The 14,659-nt window shown below is 44.4% G+C and overlaps 1 protein-coding gene across 1 annotated transcript; it reads right to left on the reverse strand.

Moving 5' to 3' along the window:
- Nucleotides 1-349: 349 nt before the first annotated feature.
- NANS (N-acetylneuraminate synthase) lies at nucleotides 350-9,818 on the reverse strand. Its single transcript, XM_040580215.1, has 6 exons — nucleotides 9,640-9,818; nucleotides 8,393-8,608; nucleotides 4,910-5,009; nucleotides 4,512-4,666; nucleotides 3,193-3,459; nucleotides 350-2,026 (listed from the first exon to the last, which is right to left on the reverse strand). The coding sequence occupies exons 1-6, from the start codon at nucleotides 9,769-9,771 to the stop codon at nucleotides 1,817-1,819; spliced, it is 1,080 nt and encodes a 359-aa protein (XP_040436149.1). The 5' UTR covers nucleotides 9,772-9,818; the 3' UTR covers nucleotides 350-1,816.
- Nucleotides 9,819-14,659: the final 4,841 nt, after the last annotated feature.

A 14,659-nucleotide genomic window follows, 5' to 3' on the forward strand; every position in this document is an offset into this window, starting at 1 on the left:
TTGCACAGGCTCTTTAACTGCAGCTGGATAAAGGCGTGCTCACATAAAACTAGAAAGAGAAACTTGCAAGTTTCTGTATAGGTATAATTTATTTTTTTCCCATTACATTAATTAAAGTCCTGGAAACTTTCGGAATGTATGTCTACAGCAGCCACTACCAGCCCTGCTGCAGTGAAGAACCACTGCTACTTGAAGCAGGTCAGGTAATCTTACGGTGTTAAATACTGAAGGCCCTGGAATCATCACTGGTGCTGCCAGAGGAAACGTCTGACCGTGTCTGACAGTAACAATGGCTTGTTTTATAAGCTAAATTAATTTTTCAAATTTGAAATAAATAAAAAAATCCTTCAACAATTGAGTAGCTTTTAATGTAAGGCAAGCACACTGCATCAGTCAGAGCTCACATACAGTCAAGCACATGATTCAAAGAATCTCTGCTTCCTACATATATATCCTGTATAAAGGCAGTTTCCTCAGAACTGCAGAAGGGTAAACATATTAAAAGTTAACAGCTCACAAGTACAGAGACACCACCACCAAATTCAAAATACTTCACCAACTCAAGACAAAGAGGTAGCAAGTTCCCAATAACAGTCACTAGTAAATGATTCCACCACAGAAAAATGCAGAATTATAGCAAAGCAGTTTTAAGTTCTGTGCTAACCAAGCTAATTGAGGGATGTTTGGTTTGCAGCTGCTGCCATACGGCTCCTTCCTGGCCAAAGGGAAGAGCAGCAAGCTGACAGGAGTGGAATTGCATTTCTTGAAAAGCAAGAAGCTGTGATGGAAGAGCAGAACACACAAGAGGAGCACTGACAGTCACGCTGGAGCATAGTAATATGATCTAGTCAAGCTGCCAGCCTTAGCTGCCTAAACCACCAGTGTCGGGGGGTGGGGAGCAAATCCAATGCATTTTCTTGTTAGTACAGGAATAAGGCTGCTGAATATTCACAAGTATTTGGCCTCCTAACTGAGAGGTTGCGCCCAGGTACAAACAGGTACCCAAATGAATTGCAGAAGTGATTTAACATTCCAGGCATCACTCCGCTAACAACAGATGCTTTTGACATTTGTTTTTAAGCATTGGTTAAGTTTATTTCCACTGACCCAACCCAGATCTACTTTTCCTCCCTTAATCTTTCTCTTGACCCTTAAATGGGACCTTTCTACATATCCAGTTTGCTTCCTTTCTTGGTGCTGTCTCTTGGGAACTTAGCTTTCTCAAGGACCTCATTTTCCCCAGAGTGCAGACTCCTGCAACCCACTGCTTTATCTTGAGACTCCTTATCCTAAGGCTTTCATCTTGAGACAGATCCATCGGGTTGCATGTGTAGTCTTCTGTTCAGTGTATGTAAACTTTCACTCATCTGCAATCAACTGCAACTAGCATCCTGTTGGTGTAAGGGTAAGGAAAACGGCATAAAAGAGAGGAACATCAGAAGATATGGGGTTAGAACAGTTCAAAGGGCAGACAAAGTTATTGTGATTTACTGTATTATTAACAGAAAAGGGAAGCTGGAAAGCAGCAGACTGTGGTCTTAGGTTTGACAAAACTCCAAATTAATCTAGGTTAAGTGGAATGGAGAAAGGAGGAGCATGGTTATTTTCTAGACATAATTCTATACAGTTTCTAACAAAATTACTCTTCATCATTTAGATCCACTTGCCTCAGAACTTCCACTAATGAGAACCTGAAAACTCTAACCTGCTTGGATCTTCATAATTACACCTCTTCTAATCTACCATGCTGCTATACTTAAATATGTTGTGCAGTAGTGCAGTACTATATAATGAAAATGTAATGGAGTGCTTTGGTTTAGCACTTCACTTTCTTGAAATGATTTTCCACTGCTTCCTCAGTGATGGTTTCGTCTTCTTCGATTTTGTTCTTAACCTTCTGGCCCACCAGATCAAAGATGGCTTCTGGGGGAAATCCCTTAGGCTCTCCCACCTTCACCGTCAGCATATCAAGTGTCAGTACTGCACCTTCAGGAATTGTCACTTTCGCCACAACAGACTTTCCCAGCTACAGTCAAGAAATGAAAAAAAAAACCAAAAAGTTTTGTCAAACACATTCCTAGGCTCAGTATACCAAAAAAGGCTAAAAAAGTATTCTGCGGTTAGTTGTGAACAGGTTGTGTGGAACTGCCCTCCCCATCAGTTCTTATCCCACATGAAGGTTGAGTTAGCGTGGAAACCTGGCCTGTAACTAGGCTGCTGGGAACATCCAGATCCTTTCTGAAATCAGATAATGGCTCCCTGAAATTTTTCTAATCAGAATGGAGGGAATCCGATTAAGACTGACTAGTATTCTAACTTAGTGTAAAAGCAGCCCGTATACAGTCATAGAGACCTATTATTCCTATTTCTATTACCAAGTACTTTGTACTGCGTACTGGTGAGGCCACACCCTGAATTTTGTGTTCATTTGTGGGCCCCTCACTTCAGGAGGGACGTAGAGGTGCTGGAGCAACAAAGCTCATGAAGGGCCTAGAGAACTAGTCTTACGAGAAGTGGCTGAGCGAACTGGGGTTGTTTAGTCTGGCAAAAAAGTGGCTGAGGACCTTATCACTCTCCACAACTGCCTGAAAGGAGGTTGTAGTGACATGGGTGTCAGTCTCTTCTCCCAAGTAGCAAGTGATAGGACAAAAGGAAATGGTCTCAAGTTGCATCCGGGGAGGTTAAGATTGGGTATTAGGAAATATTTCTTCACTGAAAGGGTTGTTAAGCATGGGAACAAGCTGCCCAGTAACATGGTTGAGTCACCGTCCCTGGAGTTATTTAAAAAAAAAATGTACAGATGTGGTGCTTAGGGACATGGTTTAGTGGTGGACTCTGCAGTGTTAGGTTAGTGGTTGGGCTCAACTGCCAACCTAAATGATTCCATGATTCTACCCAACTTAGTTAATCACTGAATAATACATACAGAACTCCATTATACTCAAAATTGCCAACATTATGCTTTGGCAACAATGGCTACTGAGTGCCAGAAACAGCAGTTTATAGGAAATGACAGGTCCACACTTAACGTTGCAGTGGGCTAAGCATAAACACCACACATGCATTTTTGAGTGCAGAGGCAGAAATACTGCTGCAATAAACAATTAGCAAGCTCTATTTCTCTGAAGAGAGAGTTATTAGCTATAGGTCTAAGTAAGTTTCAGCTATGCATGAATCAAAAGCAGAAGTTACCTTCTCATTGCAAGCCATTTCACAGGGCAGGAGTTGTTTGACTGGAGAGCCCATTGCTTTTTCCACAGTACGGATGGCTTTCACTAACTCTACCAGTTCATTTGGCTCCAGGGATGCTTGGTGGTCACTTCCTTTCCATGTTTTGTCAAGAGTCACATGGCGTTCCACTACTTTAGCACCCATAGCCACAGCTGCCACTGAAATGGCTATGCCAGTTTCATGCCCCGAATAGCCAATGGGGATATCGGGAAAAGCCGACTGATATGCCTTGAATCATGACAGAGTTGGTCTGAATTACCAAGGTAGCAATTTAAAAGGCAAAGCAAATTTAACAGTGATAACTGCAATAAAAACCATGGACAATTACTGTGCATAAATAAAACAAGCAGCTGGTTATGCTAAGAATGAATTCTTTTCTATATTCAACAAGTCACACTACATTACGGACCGTCATGTTCTAAGAATTTCACTAGGATTATCAGTACTGACAAGGAAAAGGCGTTATGTTCTATTCTTCAACTTCTCTTACACTTTTCCTTTTAATTCAGTTGTACTCTTCAAGGTCTTCAAAGCCTACACACATCACTGTAAGTTACAGTAATAAGAGTAGTACTCTATTTTCATCTAAGAACGCAGTGGACTGGTTAAACTTAACCTGTATCCAAAGCAGATTTCTTCAACCTTGTATTTAAAATTTGAACCAATCCTTACAGCCATACATAAGGGACAGTGACCCAATCCCAAAAGCAATTAAATGCATGCATGTCCTGTTCCACTAAAAATAACATACTACGTGTGCGTAAAGCTAGGCAAGTGCTTGAACACTGGCCAGTCTGGGGAAATTTTCTTGCACCATTATCAGGCATATCCAAGTAATATTTTCAGTGAAGGAAACTGTACAAGGTCCTAATCCATTTTCTTCATTGCTCTGAAACTCACATGAAGCATTTTTAACAAAAGTTTGTTCTAGCCCTCTATTTAGGATTACGTCCTTAATTAATGGTAACAGTCTACATACTTTTTCGTTGCACTAAAAATCACAGGGTTAACCTGTTAACCATGTATCATATTTTCCTCTGTTTAATTGTGAATGCTCCAGTAATATCCTTTATCATATTCCTCAAAGCTGGATTCTTCTAAAAGAGGATCCAGTGGATAATTTTACTTCAACACTTGCATGAATTAGAGGAACATGATACATCTTCTAACTTCTCAGAAGCAAATTCCAGCATGCCTAAGATCTGGAAATACATCTCAACAGAAGTGCACAGCCCTTCTCTGGTACCCTACCCACGCCACATTCTGGGTTATTCACTGACCGATATAACACGGAGATTGACATCCTCTGGCTGAAGTGGGTATGCACTGGTGCACTGCAGGAAGCAAAAGTTTGGATTGATGGGCTTCACGATCTGATAGACCTGATGCATGGTATTCATTGACTGCATCCCACTGGAAATCACCATTGGGCGACCTAGCCATTAGAAAACATGCACATGTTTTGTCCTACATCTGTAAGAAAGCTACACAAGATAAATTAAATTCTTGAGGTTAAACTAGACAAGAAAGCTGGGTGAACCTTTTATTCCCCAAGTCTGAGGGTGATTTTCTTCTAAAAGTACTATGGAGTTTTTTCCAAAATCAACTAGAGGAAAGATCTAATAACTTACCTACACACAGCAATGTTTACCAAGATGGCTCAAAAGAAAATGCTTACCTTTCTTTGCAGTCTTTTCCAAATATGGAAAATTGTTTGTATCTCCTGATCCTACTTTGAAAAACGGAACATCTAGTTCATGTAGAAATTCCACTGCCATCTACAAGGAAAAGAAACCACTGCATTTTAACACACCAGTTCAGCTGTCATCAAAGTAGCACCATGCTGGCAAATATAGAACCCTTTAAAACAGCAAAGCCAAAGCTTAATTAAATAGGTTATATATATATATCAGAAATATTCTGCTCCTGAAATAATGCTTACTATTCAGAGGATATTAGTTTCTGACTTTCCTCCAGGTGAAGTATTACCTAAGTGCCTTCTTTTATACTTCTATTACAAAACCAGATTTTCCACAGATTTTTGACTGTGATCCCTGTCCCAAGGCAGTCTCTTCGGTCTCCCAGCTGTAGCTGCTTAAAACAACTGTAGGTACAGCTTCTTAGTACAGGTGAGCTCCACTGCTCCTCTGACTTCAAATGACCTTGCAGGCCACAGCATTCTTGCTTTCTTTTTTTGGCACTACCAGAGACAGCGACTACCTGCAGATGGGAGCTTGGCTGTTGAAGGGGAAAGGTACTGCATGCAACACAAAGAGTCTTCCTGCCACATACTTTCTGCAGTTCAGAAATACTAAACCACAAACAGTGTTTAAAACTGCAAGTAGTTTACCTGAGTAGATCTATCACTCTAAAAAACTGTCTGAGCACACTGAATAAGCACTTGTAAAAAAAAGTTAAGTGCCCCAAAAGGGAAATCCAAAATGCATATGCTTCTGGGAGAGAGACTAGAAAATAAATATAAAATATGCCAAAAACTATAGAACAGCTTATTCAAATGTTAATTATACTTTTCCTTCTTCTAAAAAACGTGTATGCTATATTCAGAAATTATTGGAGGCTCCATGTAAATCAGTATTGCACCAGTAAGGGGCCTTTTGAAAATTAGTACTTTTAAGGGAGAAAATCCCAAACCTGTCACAGGCAAAAGATACTGAAATCCTCCATTCACATCCAGGGGAAACAATGAAATAGTTACCTAACTTTGTCCCCTTTCAACCACCCGCAAACACTTATTACTTCAGCTCATTCTTTGTTGCAGTCACAGTTACTTAGTGCCAGAGAAAGAGCACTAATGTCCAGAAGAGAATCACACCTTCTTCAGTCTAATTTTTATATTGTCATTATGATGCTGATTCAATTTCTTGTACCTAGGATGCATAACATCTCCTTTATACAGTTTATTCACTAAGACACATTATGCGTGAAGACAATGACGACACTATATTAAAAAGCCACAGATCTAATCTGAGGAGATTGTACAAAATTAAGTATGATGGATAAACCTCATAACTAAGACCGCTCACTATTAGGTAAATACCTCTGAAAATTGGCAGCTTTTCTGTAGGAGAATTAAGGAACAGGAAGTAATCTCAAATAACAGGGACGATGTTAAAGGGAGTGGTTCAACGGGATCCTGTTTTGTCTCCAGTACACACCGGAACAGAGCAGATAAAGGAGTTACTCATAGCTTTTATATTTACTTCACACACCACTTCATTGATATCCTCACACAGTTAAACAAATAACCTCTTTGACATAACCGAAGTTCCAGAGATTATGTTCAATTTACAGAAGTTGACGTATTTGCAAGGACTTATTAACGTCAATTTATGTGATGATGCTTGCCAAAAGTTCCAAACCCGTGTCTTGCAGAAATGCCACCAGAAATCTTAGGAGCTGTGCAATGTAATTACTGTTCAAAAAAAAAAAAAAAAAGCACAAACACGTACCAGTACTCAGTACTGTTACTTAGCTGATGAGGCCACACACAAAGGAGCACCGCATCTTGAGAAAAAGAGGGATCCCAGAGGTAGAAAGTGATCTTAGCTGCTGCATATGAAAGGTGTTCAGCATCGTACTATAGCCTTTAGAAGCTGGAGGTTTCAACATCAGAGTGTGATTTTTTCCCCCAAAAGGCATATGGGCATTTAAGATCCCAAAGAGAAGTCCCATATTGATCCCCTACAGAAGTCCAAGACTACTGGATTTAATTACTCTTCTTAAAAGAGTAGGTGGTGTTCAGCAGGTCTCCTAGTCATGAGGGCAACAATAAAAAAAAACATCATAACACCCTCTTTTCACATATCTATTTCTAAGCCCATGGCATCAGGCTGTTGCAATACATGCAAAACACATTTTTGTCTGTCAGATGTCTGAAGCAATCTTTTATGGCATTTGGTGCTCACACCACCTCAGCTGGCACACAGCAATTCAAGGATTTTGGTCCATAGGGACAGCAAGTTAATACAAACAGTAACAGTGGTCAGAGACTGGAAAAGACAGCATAAAAACATCGAAGAAATTTAATTTGCTTAGTCCAGAGAATACAAAACAGAAAAGAGATGTGATAACAGAGTTCAAATACACAGAGAGGAGAGACAAGAAAAGTACAAACTTCTATGTCAGATGAGGGAGAACAAAAAATTATGAGAAAGGAGATTAAGCTGACACATCAAGAATTCTCTCTGATGGCAAGGAGAGTGAGGCACTGAACAAATCACCTTAAAACATTAAATACCCATTCTTGTCCCATCCTGGATAAGGCTACTTGCAGAAAGACAAGGACAAAGCTGTGCTTTGCCTTATGCAAGAGTGGCTAGCTTACTTCTGGAAGGCCTCTTTCAATTTGGTTCTCTGTAATTTCTAGGCCACGAAGAAAAGTAAAACAGTCTGTAATCTGATCTATATTGAAATTTAACTGTCACCTGATCTTTCTAGTTTACACATTTCAATTGTACCTTGCATTTGTTAATAACTGTAACTATCATTATTTTGAGGTAGGCAACAAGCAACAGTTAAATCTGAGGCAGAACCGCAGCAGGTAAGCTTTATAGAGTTTACAGGCTGCTGAGTGACTGTTCAAGAGCCCACTGACAAAAATCAGTAAACGCTTTAGGAGTAACAGGGCAAGGTGGAGACCCTCTCCACGAGATTAATAAAAGAAAAAGGAATATAAGCATTTCTGCTGCTTAAAAACATGAGCTGAGGTCTAGTAAATAGTGGGGTGGAGGGGGGAAGAGGAAGGGATTAAATTAAGAAAGGAATCAGGTTTAAATACAGAGGGAAGTTTGAAATGCTTGGAGACAATATACCAGGCACCACCAGATAGTGGTCAGATTGCTGTCCTGATCTGAACTCCCATGATTGTTCATAGAGTTCAACTGAGCCCTGATCTCTAACAGGATTTACTATGCATAAATATCTCAGCATAAGTGACAGGCCTTCTGAAACATTCAGCCATTTACTCAACCACTGTAGAGACACAAATGAACTGGCAGAAGCACAGTTACTCTAGTTTCCTCATTTACACTCAACATCCGCACGTGTTTACTCTTTTTCATGTAAGAACTGTCACACCTAAGTAATCACCCACAGATACAGCAGCTGGACTCTGCTTTTCATTTCAGTACAGTTCACATACCTCATCCATGCCAGAAGCTGTGAAGAAAATGCCAATTTCCTCTGCGTATTTCTTTAGCTCTCTATATTGGTCATGACTAAACTCTAAGTGGCGCTTGTGCTCCCCATAGGTCTTTCCCCAGGAGTGTTTAGAGGTATAGGGCCTTTCTAAGGCTTTCTTGTTGAATTTGTACTCCAGTTCACTCTTCTGGAACTTGGCACAGTCCGCTCCACATTCCTGCAAAACAAGCCGGTGCACACTGAGTGGAACTCCAAGTGAAACCACACTCATCCCAAGTTTGAACACCAGGACTGTGCAACCAACGGGCCCATTTGCAGTGGAGTTTTCACATTACCAAGAGAAGCAATCACAGGAATAGTACAGAGTGACAGAGGACCTGCACAGCCGTGAGCCCTTTCATTTCAAAATGCCTGTTACACTTGGTAAAGCAGCAACCTAGGAGATCATACTAAAACTACAAAAGTGAACTGCCTCTTAGCATGCACGCCACTTATTTGAAGACCTAATTTCTGTGGCATTTTCCAAGCTCAGCTGTCATGCAGTAATTTTACATGAAAACAAGTGACAGGACTCTGTAGAAGAGGGATTATGAATCCAAAAGTTGTACGAAGTGACAATTAACAGTGAAGTTACATCCTTGCTGAGCTATTTTGCCCTTACACCACAGTCACAGGCCAAGTGCATCACACCGTGACTTCTCCCTCAGGGAGGATATGCTGTTTGCTAACACTGGTATACCCGATGTATGTGGCACCGCATTTTAAAGCGGCTTGGCCGTCTTCTGGATGACACCAGCATTCCCTCAAACACACCCTGAACTGGGGGCTGGCGAGGGACGGCTCAGCACCCCGGCCTCAGCCCGCGGCCCCTCACCGGCCACACACCGGGTCCGCGGCCCCGACCCCAAGCACAAGGGGGTCGCCGACTGCGAGGCACGGCCCGAAGGCCACCAAGCAAGCAGCCGCCTCGCGGGCCCTCACCGCCACTGTCCCCACGTAGCTGCTTTAAAAATTCCGCCCCGTAAGTCACCCCGCGGCTGCCACCGGGCGGAGACTGGGCGGTGCGGCCCGACCGCGGTGTCCCCCGCGGGGAGGGGCCCCTCCCGCCTTGCGCCGGTGGCCTGGGGGCCTCCTCACTCGGGCAAACGGGCCCGCCACCCGGCGCGGAGGGAAACTCTGCGGGGGCCGGGGCCGGGGCAGCCCTGCCCGCCGCGGGGCCCCGCCGCGCCCCCGCCCAACCCGCGCCACCTTGGCCATGCAGATCATGCGCTTGGCGATCGCCAGGTCGCCCTGGTGGTTCTGCCCGATCTCCGCGATGATGAAGCACGGCTGCTCGCCGCCGATGCGACGCCCGGGGCACAGCTCGAACTCCCGCGACATGATGGCCGCCGCCGCCCCGCGACTGCGCCGCCGCTCCGCGGCCCGCGGGACGCCACCGCCCGCCCCGCCGCGAGCAGCCAATCCGCGCCTGGGGGCGGGGTCCCGCGCCACCGCCTTCCGCTCCGCGCGCCGCTGGGCGGGGCTGCCGGGGCCGCTGCGCGCGGGGTGGCCGAGCGGACCCGGCGCGCGGGGCGGCCGCGGGGGCTGCGGGGCGCTTGGCTCCGCCGGGGGCTCCGCGGCCGCCGCCGCGCTCTGGGGCGAGCGAGGCCGGCGCTGCGGGCGGTGCGCGGCAGGGCTCCGGCGGTGGCGGAGGTTTCCAGCTTGGCGCCCATGGCGCGCAGCCGCCGGCGCCCCCAACCCCGGCCCGGGCTGGGGCACGGACCGTGTGTCCGCGCTGCGCGGGGCCGCCGGCCAGTAGCCAGTCCCGGTGCGCCGGCGGGGGCGTCCCCGGCCTGGCCACGGCAGCTCCTGTGCGGCGGCCGAGCGGGGCGCGGGAAGCCGTGCCGGGACGGCCTGCGGCAACCGCTACTGACACAGAGGCTTTACGGGGAGCACCGGGTGCTGACAGCGCTTGCATGGTGACACCAGGATAACCCCCGGGCGCGCAGCAGCGCGGCGGGGCCGAGACCCCGGAGCCGTCCCCGGGACGCTCCCGCGTGGCACCTACCGTGTGCCAGCGCGGCCCCGGCGAGTCACGCGTTACATCGGGCGGCGGCGCTGCCGGCGTTCCCGGTTGTTACCCAGTATGCCCTTTCAGCTTCATGCTTTTTATGACAGGGTGGGTTTCTTGGTTTATAACTTGGAAAAAAAAAAAAAAAAAAGGTTATTTTCCTGACGGAGAGGGATGTTGATTATATTAACACGGTCAGGATTTGCGTAGGTGCTGGATGTACTCGGATGGATGTGCCCTTAGCAGAGGCTGCTGAATATATATTTACCCCCAAACTTACTACAAACGGTTCTTCATCTAATCTTATTGTTGTCTTTCCTTGCATAGAAGTGAACCTTGTGGAAACTAGGATTTCTGTTCAGTGAGAAATGCCAGAGCTTTGCACATTTTCAGGGAGGTGCACAGCAAAAGTATTTTAACGTTTTCAATTCGAATTACTTGAACGGATCAGAACGTTCTGACTGACTGCATTCTGATTTTGCCTTAAAATATACAGATAAGTAAAGTAAGACTACTTGTAATATAAAAATATTTTAACCGCATAAAACATAAATGCACAACTAACAACAATCAAATGGAGTATGGCGGTAAAAAATTCTTAATTCCTTTTCCCTTGAAGCAAAATTGACTCAAAATGGGATATATTGCTGTGGTTTCAATTAAACACTATTGTACCATAGAAAAAGTTTGTAACAACCATGTTAAGTAATGCTGCCCATATAGCCCTTCTTTCCACTCAAACTTTTGCTTTCCTTTTTTTGTTTTTTCCATGGTAAAACACTTTATACCCTTTGAACAGTGGTTTACGATTATGTTTCGTCACGCTTAATTCTCATTAGTCCTTACGAGACTCGTCTCCATCTTTTTTTGCTTCCCCCACCCCCAATCTGGCATGTTCTGTGCGAGGGGGCTTTCTTTGCTCGGAGGTGGAGCTTTTAGTATGCTAATTAGGATAGTTCAGACATGCTGTCATTAACCACTTGGTTCTCCTTGAGAAAAAAGCAACCAGTCCTCTAGAAACAGGCTAATTTGGAGGCTGTTTCATAGCCAGGAAAGTTTCATGATAACTGAACCTGTATTAGCCATTTCTACGGATCAATTACATTGACTACAGTCATAGGTGGATACAAACGCAGGCATAGCTTATTTAGGGGTGCCAAACCACAGTTACAAAAAGAGATCCGAGTAAAATACAGTCTCTACAAAAATGGTTACATTTTATATAATGGATAATACATATTTTATATGTTTATGAACAGTTTCTAGAGAGAGAATAAAAAGAAGTATTTTGCAGCTTTTACTAATATACCCCACAATGGACCATAATAATATAATTTCAGGAATTATATAGGGTTAAAAGCCATGCCACAGTCTGTTGGATTTTAAAACTGCAAAAATTAACTATTAAAACACCTCACACTCGTTATTGGCTATGCCAAACAATTTGTGTCACCTTAATACAAAATGCATATAAATGCTGAGAATAATTATAATTAAATTTCCCCTGAAAGTTAGCTGATTGAAAAAGCAGTTCATTAAGAAAGTATTTCTTAACGGTATTATTTGAAGCAAGTCTCTAATGTGCTACATCTTGCTGAGTTTTGGTTTGCATTCTGAGGTACTACACTTGCCTATGAGACACCTCTCCAACTAAACAATATGGCTCGCAGCCCAAAGACCCAGCTTGTTCTTTGAAGTTCATTAAGTGCTCTACATTCTTCCTACACAATGCTTACCACCAGCTCCAGAGAACAGACATGCCCTTCTTCCTTGGGGCAAGTTTCTTGTTCAACCATCAGGTGACAAGCAGGAAAAAGATGCCTCCAGAACAATTAACTCCTGGATAATTTTACAATGACAGAACATCGTTTTGCCTATCACAGTTCAAAAGTATAGAAGACTGAGCCCCTGTGCTTTTCTTTATCCAGTAATAGTAGAATTGGAGATAAAAGAATACAGAGCTATTGTAGAATCACAGAATAGTCAGTGTTGGAAGGGACCTGGAGAACATCTGCTCCAAACCCCAGCTAAAGCAGGTTCATCTAGAGCAGTTGCACAGAGTTGCATCCAGGCAGGTTTTGAATGTCTCCAGAGAAGGAGACTCCAAAACCTCTCTGGGCAGCCTGTTCCAGCGCTCTGTCACCCTCAAACAAGTTTTTTGTCATAATCAGATGGAACTTGCTGTGTTGCAGTTTGTGCCTGTTGCCTCTTGTCCTGTCGCTGGGAACTGAAAATAGCCTGGTCCCATCCTCTAGACACTCGCCCTTAAGATATTTCCATGTTGATAAGATCAGTCTTCTTTCCTCCAGGCTAAACAGGCCCAGCTGTCTCAGCCTTCCCTCATAAGGCAGACGTTCCAGTCCTCTCATCTTCATAGCCCTCTCCCAGACCCTTCCCAGTAGTTCCCTGTCTCTCTCGAACTGGGGAGCCCAGCACTGGACACAACACTCAAGATGTTGTCTCACCAGGGCAGAGCAGAGGGGGACGATCACCTCCCTCCATCTGTTGGCCACACTGCTTCTAATGTACCCTAGGGTCCCATTGGCCTTGGCCACCAGGGCACATCGCTGGCTCATGGGCAACTTGCTGTCCACCAGGACTCCCAGGTCCTTCTCCGCAGAGCTGCCTTCCAGCAGGTCACCCCAGCCTGTGCTGGTGCCTGGGGCTGTCCCTCCCCAGGGGCAGGACCCTGCACTTGCCTTTGTTGAACTCCATGAGGTCCCTCTCCGACCAGCTCTCTGGCCTGTCCAGGTCTCGCTGAATGGCAGCGCAGCCTCTGGTGCATCAGCCATTCTTTCCTGGTTCTGTATCATCAGCAACGTGCTGAGGGGACACCCTGCCCCTTCACCCAGCTCATTGATGAGTAAGTTGGACAGGACTGGAGCCAGTACTGACCCCTGGGGTACACCATCAGCTACAGGCCTCCAGCTGGACTCTGTGTCATTGATCACAACCTTCAGCTCTGCCATCAGCCAGTTCTTAGTCCACCTCACTGCCCACTATACATATATAATGTAAAGTACAAAAGCAAGAAACGAATAGTAAAAGTACAGAAGCTGTGGAACAGTGAGAGAACTATTCCAACTCAGGCAGTTTTACAGTACCTACCGTTTACTTCATAATGAGGGTATGGCCACACCAATTCCAAAATTGTATTCTGTGAAACTCTGATGTCTAAACCCCTTGTTCTGTTGGATGTTTGTATTTTATTTCAGTGAGAAAGCCATCTCATGCTGAGGATTTTATGGATATATTTGTGCATAATAATGAAAAGTATACTTTGACTAGAATAGAACAGAAAATTAGAATAAAATAGAACATTGGATATAATAGAATAGAACAGAACAGTTCCAGCTGGAAGGGACCTACAACAATCATCTAGTCCAAGTGCCTGACCACTTCAGGGCTGATCAGAATGTGACAGTTGTCACACTAGCCAAATTGAATTTACACGCAGTAATGCTTTATTCAGGAATTACACAGCTTGAGACAAGTGTGTGTAGTTTATGCACTCCAACACAAACAGATTTTCCTGGAGCTTCACTGGCATGATAAAAGACCTTTGACAAGTCATGGTCCTTGAAGCAGGTAATGTGGTTGCATCTTTGGCATAGTTTATAGGAAGAGAATTCCATGAGGATCCAGTGATGATGACCATTTGCCAGCAGCAATTACTTTCAAATACCAATTTCTAGTCAATCAATTGACAAAATGTTTGAGTTTCTCAGTGGATTTTAAGTCTTTGGTCTCCTTTCCTTGGCCTATATGCTGTGCAATGCTGGTGGGTGTTAGCTTCCCCTGGCAACACCATTTTCTTACCCTGTTGTCTGATTACTTCTTTGACCCTTTTGTTATGTCTAAAGCAGCGTTCCCAGCTTTTAAGGTTACATTTCTCCAATAACCAGAGACTTAAACTAGCCATATTTCTGTCAGTTACTCAAAGGTACTTGTCAGCATTGCAAAGCAGTACAAAGTAGCATTCTAGCAGATGCCTCCCTTGTTCTGCATCTTTAGAGTCCTAAGTGCCCTTTCAAAATCCTAGTATTTCCTGGGAAAAGTAACATACTTTGATAGATAACTCAGCAAACAGAAGACAGGATTTATTTCCTGCTAGCAGTTACCTAATAAATTTACTTCCCTGGGAGGCCAGCATGCACAGCCCCTGCCAATGCTGTGCCAGATCTTGTTCTTGTCAGTGTTCAGCCTGTGCTCCCAGCT

The sequence above is a fragment of the Falco naumanni genome, chromosome Z, assembly GCF_017639655.2.
Source record: "Falco naumanni isolate bFalNau1 chromosome Z, bFalNau1.pat, whole genome shotgun sequence".
In the NCBI taxonomy this organism is placed as follows: Eukaryota; Metazoa; Chordata; class Aves; order Falconiformes; family Falconidae; genus Falco; species Falco naumanni.

What these genes read in the sequence shown, in the direction of transcription:
- NANS (XM_040580215.1), bottom strand. Translation starts at nt 9,771, where the DNA reads ATGTCGCGGGAGTTCGAGCTGTGCCCCGGGCGTCGCATCGGCGGCGAG. An exon ending in GGAAAAGACTGCAAAGAAAG is followed by an intron (nt 4,667 to 4,909) that starts GTAAGCATTTTC and finishes TCTAATGGCTAG; the next exon opens with GTCGCCCAATGGTGATTTCC. An exon ending in TCAATCTCCGTGTTATATCG is followed by an intron (nt 3,460 to 4,511) that starts GTCAGTGAATAA and finishes TCATGATTCAAG; the next exon opens with GCATATCAGTCGGCTTTTCC.